A 12,856-nucleotide genomic window follows, 5' to 3' on the forward strand; every position below is an offset into this window, starting at 1 on the left:
CTGAGATACATCCGGACGGAGTTGTGCAGGACACAGCTGGAAATGGTGGTTGAGAGCTCTGGTGAGGCCGGAGTTAGAGGGAAGGCACTGAGTCGTCAGTCTAAGCGGTAGCTTCCATCCCAGGAACGGATGAAGTTTGTCCAGAAAGCATGCAGAACAGAAAGAGGCCAACATTGGCCTCCCCTATGGCATTGCCATGTCCTGGCAGAGGTCCCAGAGGCCACCCTCAAGCAGTGTGGCCCTGGCCAAATCACTTCCCCTCTCTGAGCTTCAATTCTGTAAAAACAGAAGGTCAGACTAGACCTCTAAGGCCCTTCCCTGATATCCAAGCACCCATGGTTAACAAGATGGCTACTCAGGGCCAGGAAGAATGCTCCATGCTGACAGGAAACTCGGCATAACAAGCAGGTCCCTAACTTTCCAGCGGGAAAGACAGACACATACATAAGGCCGCTCAATACACTGTGATAAACTGCTATCATAAAGGCAAGAGCAAAATGCAGCATAAAAGAGTCCCGAGTAGAAGTGCCTGTCTGGGGGAATCCAGCACGGCCCTCAGAGATGAAGCTGGATCTACGTGTCGAGGCACTAACAGAGGCAAGAGCGTGCGCAAAGGCACAAAACAGCGAATGCACATAGAATACCTGGGGAATGGACTGCTCGGTGCGCTTGAGTGCAGAGGAGATGACGGGGTCTGTAGGAGGAGGGCAGGCACCAGCCGGCCTGCTGAGGAGTTTGCCAGACAAGGAACAGCGGGGGTTCTAAACTATTGGCAAAACGTGATTAGAGTTGTTTTGGAGAGCCGAGTGCAAAGCAAAGGGCCACCAGATACCCCAGGACTTGGTATTTACAAACACCTCTCTCTTGTCCTGATTTCACAAGATAGCACAGGACCTTATAAGACCCATCTTCCATATATACAAGTTTTAAGAAAGCTTTTTTTTCATACTGACATAAATACGATGGCACATTAAAACAGAAATGCTCAACATGGCTAACTATTCATAACATCATTCAGAAAAAGAGAAGCCATACTCAAAAGAGTGTTTAGGGCCATCTTCTCCTGAAGCAATAGATTTCCAAGTATGTGGGAACCAATGTCAAGATCCTAAGGCTTCCTGGGAAGGTCTAAGCCACTCCTGGGACTTGGCAGGAAATGATGACAGAGCTAGAGAGCTAGACCTTTGTCTTTCCCCAAACCAGAGTCAGCATGTTCAAATCCTAATAGCGCCCTTTCCCCACCTCTATCTTGTCTCTTGCTTGCAGTACCATCGGCTTTGGTTATGTTTGAGAAAGGCTGGCGTCTCTTGACTCTTCTCTACAAAACCCAACCTCCCAGTCAATACTTTTAGACCCTGAAGCCCTCTTTTTCCCTTGCTGCCACAGAGGTGCTTATATTCCCCTCTGATTGTCCATCCTCAGGCTTTTCTTGGCACCCACTGTGCCTTCCAAATTTCTTGTTACTCTGCTCTCCCCCTAGAGAGTCCAAAAGCACGGCCAACACGTTCATCTCCCTTTCGAATCACTATTTACTTTTTGCTGCTTCTAGAACTTTCACGAAGAAGAAAAGGCGAGGTGAAAGAGCAGAAAGTTACGGCAGAGGTGAAACAGACGTGGTAGGTCTGTCCTCTGGGGCTCCATATGCCCACGTGGCTCTGCTCTCTTGGCTCCCAAGACACTTTTCTGTGTTCTCTCCTCTCCTCCAACCTCCTTTGGCACTGGCTCCCTCCTTCCTTTGTGCACTCCCCCTCACGGTCTGGTTCTTCCCATTTGAGACCTCTAAGAACCACTCTGGCATCAACCCACAACAAAGGCACCTCCTTGAGCCCTTAAAAGTGTTTTTAAGGTCAAATGCTTCCACCAACACGTTTTCACAAGGGCTGTCCCTCCCACTCCCCACTGCAGCTCCCCAGTTCTCGCCTGACTAGGCTGTCTGATTTCCCTCCTGCAGCGCAGGCTTCAGACCAGACATGACAGGTTTTAGACTCTATCTTCTTTTCCTCCCTTCCTTGTTCCTGCCAGGCCACTGATCACACGTCAACACAGCCTTTGGTGATCAAGTAAACAATGGCAAAGATGGCCGTGGGTTTGAGGAGTCCAAAGAAAATGGAAACACAAGAACGTCAAACATGTCTTGTTCGGTGAGACAATTCAGTTCACATTCAATGTACGTGGATAAACATTCTCTTCACATTAGGCAAAGAAACCCAAATATGGAAACTGTGATTGCTACCATATCTGTAAAAGGCAGAGGGCCTGTTGTCCTGGTTTCGTCAGAGAGATTTTCAAGACAGAAGAGATGTTCTAGAAACTCGGATTCAAACCACGAAAGCAATATTCGTCATCCTGCTCTTCTGTCTTTCTCTATCCTACAAATACCAAACTGGATAAGATGCATTATTCAATGACTTAAAGCCTCTCAAGGTTCCATTTGGCTTCCCTAGGCCCACTCAGGGGACACGGTCACTGTCAGAGGTCAAAGCTCATTAGCACTGGAACCTAAATTCAATGCCCTTGAGATATAAAACCTAGCTCCTGACAAGGCCTTCCTGGCTCTGATTAATTCATTATGACTTCTGGGTTCTCAGCAGGACAGGTCTCACAACCTCAGGCTCCTATCTGCTATGAAAAGAAACCTGGCTGAGAAAGGGATCCAAGAAAATGAATCAGTGAAACTTGGTCCATGCAGAAGAACTTCCAAAATTCATAAAAGAAATTCAGACAAACCAGTGGTATCTGAGAATGGCCAAGCCCTTTTAAGTGTAGAATGAATGCAAGGATTGAAAACACCATTGAAGACCACAGTGAATGGGTTCTGGAGGTGACTTCAATCTTCCATCAGAATCATGAGCTGTCAGGACTAGAGATTATTTACTTCAGTGGTCTCATTATACTAAGCAAAGAGAGACCCCGAGAGGGAAAATGAGTTTGCTGAAGTCCTATAGTCCATAGCAGTTCTGAAATTAAAACCCAAATGAACCTTCTTCCTTGCCCACCTCCTCACTCCTACTGTACCCAGGGGGGTTCAATCCCTCCAAGCATCTTAGTACAAAGACTAAGGAGTAAGTCTTCCCCAGGGCAGGTTCAGGCAAGAGGCACTGCTCCTCAAAGCACCAGGAAGGCCAGGTTCGCCTCCAGTATGCCGTGTGCCATATCCCACCCCAGCTCCTACAGACTTGCTCCCATGAAAGCCCAGATGTGTCTGTGGGTCTTTCTTCCAGGGCTTGAGACACTGCCTTAGAGGGGCCAAGGGGACAGGGAGCGTTAGTAGGGATTTGGAGTGGAAATTATCAGCATTGTTTAGATAATACACGAATGCCTCTGGTGCTAAACTTATACCCTTGTATCTTATCCCAAAAAATGTGTAGACGTGCGCGCGCCCACACACACACACACCCACACACACACACACACACACACACACACACACACACTTTTCCTCTGAATCAAAAAAACAGAATAATGTAGAAGAATGCTTCTCAAGCTTTATGTGTATATGAAGCACCCAGTGCAGGGATTTTCTTAAAGTGCAAATTCTAATTCAGTAGGTCTGGGATGGAGCTTGAGATCCCACGCTTCTAACCAATTCCCAGGCGATGTCCATGCCACTGGTCAAAAGACCGCGCCCTGAACAGCTAGGGGCAGATATTACAAAAGCCTAGAATCAGACAAATCTAGGTTTAAATTCTGGTGTCACTGATCATGAGCTTTGTGGTCTTGGGTTGGTTTCCTGACTTCACACTGCTTCAACTGCTTCATTCCTAAAGTGGAAATAATAATATCTAAGCTACACGTGAAGATTGTTACCTAAGTTCATGATGAAAAAGCTCTTAACATCGTGCCTGGAATATAAGAGGGGCTTAATAAACGCCAGATGCTGGCTGTCTCTAAGGTTCATGAGGGCAGGGGTGACATCTGTCTGGCTCACTGCCAAAATCCCAATGGCTAGAACATAGTAGGTACTCAAAGGATGTCTGTGAATGAATGAATGTATGTATAACACACCCACACATAGTATCACTATTTACATACCCCCTTGGCTGTCTGTGGCTTTCTGCAGGAAAACAGAAAACGTTTAGAAACGTTAGAAACCAGGACACCCTCACCAGTCACAAACCATCATCTCATAGAATTCAACATGAACCGCCATGTATAACCACCAAGAAAACATAGAATCTGTGACGGCTGTATACACTTGAGAAAATGTCTTAACTGCAAACAAAGAAAGGCAACATCAGTCTGGAATCTGTATGTCATTAAGAGAAACTACTACCTTGCTCATTATTGATGGAGCTGCCTGAACGCCAGTGTTATGAAAAACGTAATTCTACAACGAAGTGCACTTCCAAAACAAATGTAGAACTGCAAAAGGAGACCAAACAAATCCCGGGAAGCGAGACCACTTTTTAAAGGGCCATTGGAGCAGTAATCCATTCTTTTATACAGGCCCACACTTGCTCAGGAAAAATTAAAAATAGACTTGTTAACAAAGGGTAGAGTTTAATCTTTCAAATCAAAGGCAGACCCGTGAGTCCGTCCGAGATTCTTCAACAATCTGAGATTATCTTCAGAAGTCTCGGAAAGTAAGTGGCATCATTTAAACTGATCCCTTTGCAGGGAGGCACAGTGAATGGTGTGTAGCAAGAAGGGAATATGATTGCCACCTACAGACAGAAGTAGCACTCCCTACGCAAGAGCCAGCCAATCATATTTCAATGTGAAAAAAAAATGCAACCAAATCACCTCCCTCCAACCTTTCAAATCACCACACCACATTACTTCATTTAGAATTACTTTCAAGTCATACAATCATCTCTAGGCATTCTGCCTCTTCATTATCATCCTATTTCTAATTTCCCAGAAACACTGTGCCATTCCAATATCTACTTATACACTATCTGAGAGCCAAAGCGAATGCAAGCCAATGGATTTCAAGCAGGCAGAGGCATCAGAGTGGAAGCACGAATCTGCTTACCTGGTATGAATGGGACCACCCGGAATATATCAGACAATCTGCTGTTAACTGGTTCATAAGGGGAATCTTCGAGCAGATCATTTCCTAAAAACAACAGAATGACTGGGCTTAGATCTGGAAAACAGGCATATTTCAGAGAGTTGCTGTTATTGAATCTAAATTCTAATTATGCTATGATTGTGTAACAAAAAGATGCTGAAACTTTCAAAGATCTCAAAGGCATCTATTTGGCGGTGGATATTTTTCCCTCCCTCCGCCTTTGTTGTCCTTGCTCTCCCCAGAGTGCCATGAAAACACTGGAGAGCAACCCAGCCTGATCTTGCCAGAAAACTCTCCCACTCTTTGCAAAGGAATGAAATACGAGAGGAAGAAACCAGTGATGTCACCAGCCCAGCTTGCCTCCAGGAGCCAATGGAAGAAAGGTGACCCAAAAGAGGCCCCCCGTGTCTTTGCTCTTAAACATGGCATGTGGTCAGAAAACGGGTATGCTGGCTATTCAACAGGCATAGGTTCTGGAGGAAGTGGCGGCTGAGAGGTCAAGTCTATAGGTTACAAATTCTTGGTGTGAGTCTCCATGGAGAATGAATGCACTGAACGTTTGTGTTAGATTTACAAACCTCAGACACCTCTGGCACACAAGGACCCCCAAATTCCCCTTGGAATGGATGGTTGTGACAAGTGGTCCTTTTTCTCTCAAAGCCACTTCTGTGTTAACCGAGGTTTGAACCACACCAGCTGGTTCAAGACTCTGGGAATCTAAGATGACAAATGCTTTCTCACACATCTGCCTTTGATCAGGTTTGTGGGGGGTTAAGATAGAATAGATTCTACTGGACCTTTTATTCTTAATTCTTTATCTGATGTCAGAATAGATAGAAAGGAAGAAAGGGGAGAGAGTCCAGACACGATTCAGGGCAAGTCTTTGTATTATTATTCTCTGAAGCCAGCTCTCCTTGGAGAAAAGTTGTGAGTTCCTGCCAAGTCTTTTAACGGGCTCCTGCTCGGATGCTCTGACCAGGTTTCAGAGAGGTCAGCGGGGGCCCGGGGGTGTCCCCCACCCCCTCATGGGTTTTCCAACAACCAGGCCCCAACAATGCTGCTCGGGAGGCAGCAAACACCAGCTGCGGCTGTCCCTGGGGGCCAATGAAAGGTCCTCATTCTGCAGCTGGGGAGAAACGAGTCGCGGATGAGGTCAGCGGGACCCGGCCGAGGGGCCCGCCTGCCTTTGAGGGGGGGGGGGGGGGGTTGGGGGGGCGAGGACGGCGGGCGCGTACCCTGCAGGCTCTGGTACATGCTCCAGTAGATGCGCAGGCAGTTCTTCTCCTTCTTCATGCCCCGCTTGCAGCGGCAGTTGTAGAGAGACTTCTGCTTGAGGGCCTCCATGGCACTGCGGCACTCGTCCTTGGCCTCCAGGCCCGATGTCAGGCTGAAGTTGGTCTCCTTGCCCGCCACGCACTGCCTCAGCGTGCGGTACTTGGTGCTGCAGCTCTGCTCTTTCAGGCACTGATCGCTGGCTTTCACACAGTCCAGGCGGTCCCCGCCGCTCACCTCCGCCGACAGGAGCAGGTCTACGGGCGGAGGGGGAGGGAGCGTGAGGGCAGCTGGGCACGGGCCCGAAGCCCCAGGCTCCGGGGAGGGCGCGCGCTAGAGCTGGCTTCTGGGGTGCCCTGCGCAGCCAACGGGCCCGCCCCTCTACGCCGGGGAGTCCTTTTCCCGCCCCGGGACCTCCTGCCTCCTTGGTCTCCCCACCCCCCACGCCGATCCCCAGCCAGCCAGGCTTTGCGGGCTTTTCGCGGTTTGCCCCGCAGCGGGCGCCGCCCACCGCGCGTGCCCGCCCAGCCGCTCCGGGGCAGAGCCCGGCGGGAGCAGCTGCTCGGCCCCACCCGACTGCAACCCGGGGCTTTCCGAACAGGAGGGCGGCTGCGGGCCGGGCGCGGGGCGGACGAGCCCCGGTCCGCGGCCGGCCGGGCGGGGAGCGCTCAGACGCTATTCGGGGGAAAAAGTTTTCCCTTCGAAGTTTGCTCTCCCAGTCCAATGCCGGCCCACACCCCACCTGCCCGCTGCGCCTCCGCATGCTCCCGGGACTCGCTGGAAGCGCGGGTCCCGGGGCTGGAGGGCTCGGACCCCTTCGCTCTCCGCCAGGATAGGGCATGAAAAGGCACAGAAATTAAAAACCAAGCACAAAAAGCTGCGGGCAAGTGCCGCGCCATCCCCGCCTCCGAAGCCCAGCGTGCTGAGGATTCACGATCCCCTTCCCCCAAATGAAACTTCGCCCGCCCACACCCAGCGCCACCGCACTGCAATTCGAAGGGGCTGCCGCCAGGACCCCTCGGACTCAGCGGGTAGGAAAGCTAGCGGCGGCCTCGACTTACCCAGGAGCGGCAGCGCGAAGTACAAGGTCGCCAGGAACATGGTGCCGGCTGGTCCCCGCCCCCCAAAAAATCCTGAGCCGCCGCTGGGTCTCGCCGGGGGAGCTCAGCATACAGCGTTCCCCGGACGGCCGCGCTGCTCTGGCCGCCCAAAGTTCAGCTCCATCCAGTGCGAGACGAAACTCCCGGGTCCGTCCGCCGCCGCCGCCGCCGCCGCCGCCGCCGCCGGCGACTCAGCTCCCGGCGGGCGGCTGGCGCGAAGGTGGGAGGCGGTTCCGCTTTTAGGGGTTCAGGTCTGACCCAACCTGGAAGGGAGAGCGCGCTTTGAAATGAGAGCCGAGAGCGCTAGAGCCTCCCCCGCCCCTCTGCCCTCCCCTGCTCCCGCCTTGGGGGACTTTCTAGCGCCCGGGTGAGGGCCCACCCCTAACCCGGTCGGGGCGCAGGAAGGGGGCGCGGAGGGGGAGGGCATGTACATGTATTCCGGGGAGCCGCCCGCAAGGGCAGGGCGGGGGCTGGAGAGGTCGGACGCGGGCTCCCAAAGTCCAAGGGGTGTCTATCGGGTCCAACCCAAGAGGCTGAACGCAAGCAAATAAATAAATAACGTTACTTTCCGAGCGCTGCGAGCGGAGCCAGCAGCTGCCGGGAGTCGAAGCACACGGCGGCAGCAGCTCTTCCTCCAGCCCTGGCGCAGAAAGAGCCCCTTCTCCCTGGAAGTTCGCCGCCCCCTCCTCCAGCCAGCTCGCTGGCTCCGCTGCCGGCCCTCTTCACCCAAACCACCAATCGCTGTCCCCGGTCGCCGTCCCCCCTCCCCTCCCTGGGCTCGCCTCCTTTCGGAGGCAGCGGGGCCTTGGGGAACCGACGTCCCGGCTGGGGCCGAAACCCGGTTCGCGCGCCCCTACCCGCCGTGCGACCGCTGCCTCCCGGGTGTCCGCGCCGTGCACACACTCGCCCAGAGCCCTGGACTCGGGCTCATCAACGCCACCGCCCGGGGCGAGCGCAACGGCCGGCAGCCCCGGAGCGCTAGGGCAGGTGCAGCCCGGAGTCGCGCGCGCCCCCGGACCCCAAAGTTGAGGGGCGCCTGCAAAAGGGGAGAAGGGGCTGGGGGAGCGGCGATGGGTTCCCAAACCCACAGAACGAGAAAACTCTCTCCAAATGCCACCAACCTGGACTCAACCGACCGTGTCCAGCTGTGTCGAGGAGCCAGTTTGTTTATTTATTTATTTATTTGGGGGGTGTCCCCGCCCCTTCCTTCCCTTTCCGGACTCACTTCTCTGCGCTAGGAAGAAGATGCGGTAATCCCCGAGAGCTCAAAGGACTGAGTGGGGCCAGGAAGATTTCCGAGCAGAGCCCCGGCTCTCGGGTGCCGGTGAGGGATATGGGAAGCTGTGCGGAGGCTAGCGGGTTCCGAGGCCAGATTTCTTTGCCTGAGGACCCTCGGCCTGCTCCTGCTCCCGCCGCCCCGTAGCACACCCGCCAAGCCCCTCTGAGGCTCGCCCGCCGGGACGCCTCAGATGAACACGCTGGTCCGCGGTGGGATCCGGCGCCAGACCCAGCACGCGCGCACAGGACACAGCGCTATGCAGCGGGCCGCGAGTGCTGCCAGACACTCACTCTCTCTCTCTCTCTCTCTCTCTCGCTCTCCCTCTCTCTCTCTCTCTCTCAGAGAGAAAAAAAAAAAAAAAGGGCACAAAACACAAGGGCTCTTTCTTCCGTCCTAGTGCAATCGAACCAGACCCTTCTTCCGAACACAAAGTTTTTCCCCACGTCACTCGTGGCTATGACTCAAGACTTGGCGCGTTAAAGACACACTCAGACCCAGACCCTCGGAGCGGAGATCGCAGGATATGCCCACGCACCGATGCACGCCAGCGCGCACGCACTCACACATGCACACGCAGTCTCGATCGCTCTCCGGGAGCTTGGGCAAGGAGACAAAAGCGGAACCCCCCCGGCCACTGCATTTAAACCGCGTCAGATCTGGCTTGGGGAAATTTATAAGCTGACCTCCATCTTGGCTGTTTCAAGAGTAAATTTTTAAATCATAAATTAAAACCCCAGCACATACACAGCCTCTCACCCCAATTTCTGGGAGCACTCAATCTCTGCTATACTGCTGACCACCCCCCCCCCCCCCAACACACACTCCTCTCCCAGTGCACCGGGGGGCGCCCGGAGCATTGAAGTCTACACTGGGTGGAGAGAAGGGTCTGGGGAACAGCCCTCCTTGGCGGATGGCAGTCCCGCTGCTCAGGGCTTGTGTTCGGGATCGTTGCTGATATCCAAGTTCATCATTCACGGAAACCGACTTTGAATCGAGTCTGGGTGAGCTCAGCTGTCAAATCTGCAAACCCATCGCACCAGACAATGGGCCTGGGAGGAGAGAAAAGAAACGCTGATCTTCATCAAGAGAGGTTAATTGGCTTTGGGTGAAGTTTGAGGCTGGGGTGTTAAGGGCGGGGAGATAAGAAGGAAAGAGGAGGGTAGCTCTCCATTCAGTTCCACAACAGCCAGGCGCGCCCCTCGGCTGTGGTGGCTCCAGTGCGTGCTGCGTATTGTTTGGTGTGCCTGCGCCTCCGTGCGCGCCCCAAACCCAGGGGACACTCCACCGATCTGCACGTCTGAGCACGTGTTCCTCAGGAACAGTAGGAGAGGACTGACGCTCAACACATGAGCTCTGTCTCTCTCTTTCTCTCTCTTTCACACTTTCACACACACACACACACACGCAGTCATACCATACACGGATTTCTTGTTCAGTGTATCAGTTTACATTTGGTTGTTGAGTAAACAAAGCAAACATATGTCACATTTTCGCGACAGATGGTTCAAACCAAGGGCTACTTAGTTCTCTTTCTCTAACTGTGGTAACAGTCCAAGTTACTGGGCCGACTAAGCGGAAATGTAATTAAGTCTTCTAATCAATTTCTTCACGTTAAGTTTATTCTCATATTTTCACACACAAACCAGAGAAATCCCAGGGAGGTGGTTTTAGTAAGAGGAGGGCCCAAAATGAATCAAGACTGTGTTTCTCCATGGACACCCAAAACATAAAACCCCCTTTCCTCATTCCACTTTATAAGTGGAGGTGAATATCTCCCTTTGGGAAGTCAGTAATTAGAATTCCAATTCTCAATGGACAGACTAGTATCCATCATTGCTGACCACATGGGATGATTGGATGACAATGAGGTTTCATTTGAGGACAGCAACCCCCCCCCCCCGCATCTTTTGTGAGTGTTCTTTGTTTAGAAATGATTCTATGTTGCCCTAATGTTCCACAGATATGTTTTAAATAAAATGTTAACAGGGTGGGGTAAGGATGGAAAAAAAAAATTCTCCAAATGTAAAACATGGGACTTCTTTAAAAATATTTATAGCTTCAAGAATGTATTGGAACCATTCAGTCAAACTAGTCCTCGTTACGTTCTTACCAATGATGAAAACAGAGCTCTATTTTCTTTAAAAAATAAACCGCCGGCCACTAGAAGTCTGTTGTCCAAGACAATAGTTACTAGCCATGACTATTTCAAGAAAAGATAATTCAAATTAAATGAAAGAAAAATGGAGTTTCTTGGTAGCACTAGCTACATTTCAAGTGCTCAGTGACTACATGTGGCTAGTGGCTACCGTATTGGACAGCCCAGATACGGAACATCATCATCACAGAAAGTTCTGTCGGGCAGTTGGTGTGAAATTAGTTAATGCAATGTATACGTAAAGTTCTTAGAATAATAGAATGATGCACACGCGAAATGAGTGCTGCATAAGAAACAGTAGTAGTAGTTATTGTTGTGATGATGATACGATCATGATCACTATGCCTTGCTACTCTTTTGAAGAAGCTGAAGAATCCATGAGGACACAACTCCCTGTTGGTGTGCCCTCCACTCAGAATGGAGATGACCAGGCAAAGAAGCCAAAGAATGGAGAATGGATACGTTGAAGGCTGATCTTCCAAGGAGAGCTGCGCGTGGAAGGATGTGGCCCTTACTCTATCTACCCTGAGACTTCTTGTAGAAGGAGTTAACAAAACATTACTGCTTTGCAACTATATCTACTAACTTCTAAATGTGAGACAAACACACAGCTGAAAAGCCCTTGCAATATGGAAGATAGAAACCCATGTGACTTACTGTATTAATATTATCTCTGTTTCCTTGGAGCTTATCTATTCTCATGTGTACAGGCCTGATCTCAGGATGAAAGGTGACACTGAAATATCAAATATTATTAATAATGATAAAGGCTCATGCTATCCTCTGTGACATGTTTTCTCGGTGGGAAATTGGTTTTAATGCTACAAAATTAGGTTCAATCTACCCATAAGCATGTGAAATGAGCAATTTGCTTGCATTTCGTCGTGTGTTTTCATGAGTTAACAGATGAGTCATGGTGAGAATGACAGTTTTATTCCATGCAGTATTTTGTCTCCTACTCTCATTGCCTTGGCCCTATAGGGTATAATGTAAAACACATTCATTTTGTAAACTTATACTGCTCAACAACCACTCAAGTTTCTCTAACTCAAACTAGACCATCAAAGTATTTGACATTAGGCGGTTTGACAGACTTACCTCTAGCTACACAAAACCACTCGCTATTCCCTAAATGTGCCATGATTTTATCTATTATTATCATTATTATTATTATTATTATTATTATTTGCTACTGCTACACCTTTGCCCATGCTGTTCCACCTGCCTAATATGTGCTTCAAAATAAAATTTTAAAACGCAGTACTGGGGCGCCTGGGTGGTTCAGTCAGTTAAGCCTCTGACTTCGGCTCAGGGCATGATCTCACCGGTCATGAGTTTGAGCCCCATGTCGGGCTCTGTGCTGACAGCTCGGAGCCTGAAGTCTGCCTTGAATTCTGCGTCTCCCTCTCTCTCTCTGCCCCTCCCTCACTCGTGTTCTGTATCCCTCTCTCCCTCAAAAATAAATAAACATTAAAAAAATGTGGTACAGCTCCAACAGGCCACTAAGGATAGCAAGGACACCTTCAGCCAGAAAGACTAGTTCTCTGTAGTATATTCCCACAGCCCTGTTGGGATCTTTATTATAGCTGTTGCAACACACATTGGAGTTAATTACTGTATCTGTCTCTTCATCTGGAATGTGAGTTCCTTGAAGGCAGGAAGACATTCTCCTCTTATTCTCCTCCTCCTCCTCCTCCTCTTCCTCCTCCTTCTTGCTCTGGCTTCCTCAGCATTTAGACTGATGACTGACACACAGTCACCTCCAATAAATGTATATTGATTGCATGAATAATGAGTGATGTTGTTTCTCATTTTTCTCTGACACAATTCTACTGAAAGGTTTACATAAAATCCCTTTACTATATGAACAATACTAGATATAAGTACTTCACGCAATTACTGGTATTGCTGTACCAATAATAGTATCAAATATGTATTATTCCTTTGGGGATTTGACATTTGCATTTTCAAAAAAAAACAAAACAAAACCCATTATTGTAATAGAATGCTCTTTTTCTAGTTCACTTTAATAGTAA

The 12,856-nt window shown here is 50.2% G+C and overlaps 1 protein-coding gene across 2 annotated transcripts in view; it reads right to left on the minus strand.

Annotated features, from left to right (window-relative positions):
* GFRA1 (GDNF family receptor alpha 1) overlaps window positions 1-7,819 on the minus strand; it is a 208,858-nt gene extending 201,039 nt beyond the window's left edge. For both annotated transcript variants that reach the window (XM_049645846.1, XM_049645845.1), the window contains exons 1-3: window positions 7,348-7,819; window positions 6,250-6,543; window positions 4,976-5,059 (exon numbers count right to left, since the gene is read on the minus strand). In XM_049645846.1, the coding sequence (XP_049501803.1) occupies window positions 4,976-5,059; window positions 6,250-6,543; window positions 7,348-7,387 (418 nt within the window). In that variant the 5' untranslated portion in view covers window positions 7,388-7,819. The remainder of the gene's footprint in view (window positions 1-4,975; window positions 5,060-6,249; window positions 6,544-7,347) is intronic.
* Between the last annotated feature and the right edge of the window lie 5,037 nt (window positions 7,820-12,856).

This window comes from Panthera uncia, chromosome D2 (genome assembly GCF_023721935.1).
Source record: "Panthera uncia isolate 11264 chromosome D2, Puncia_PCG_1.0, whole genome shotgun sequence".
NCBI classification, from domain to species: domain Eukaryota; kingdom Metazoa; phylum Chordata; class Mammalia; order Carnivora; family Felidae; genus Panthera; species Panthera uncia.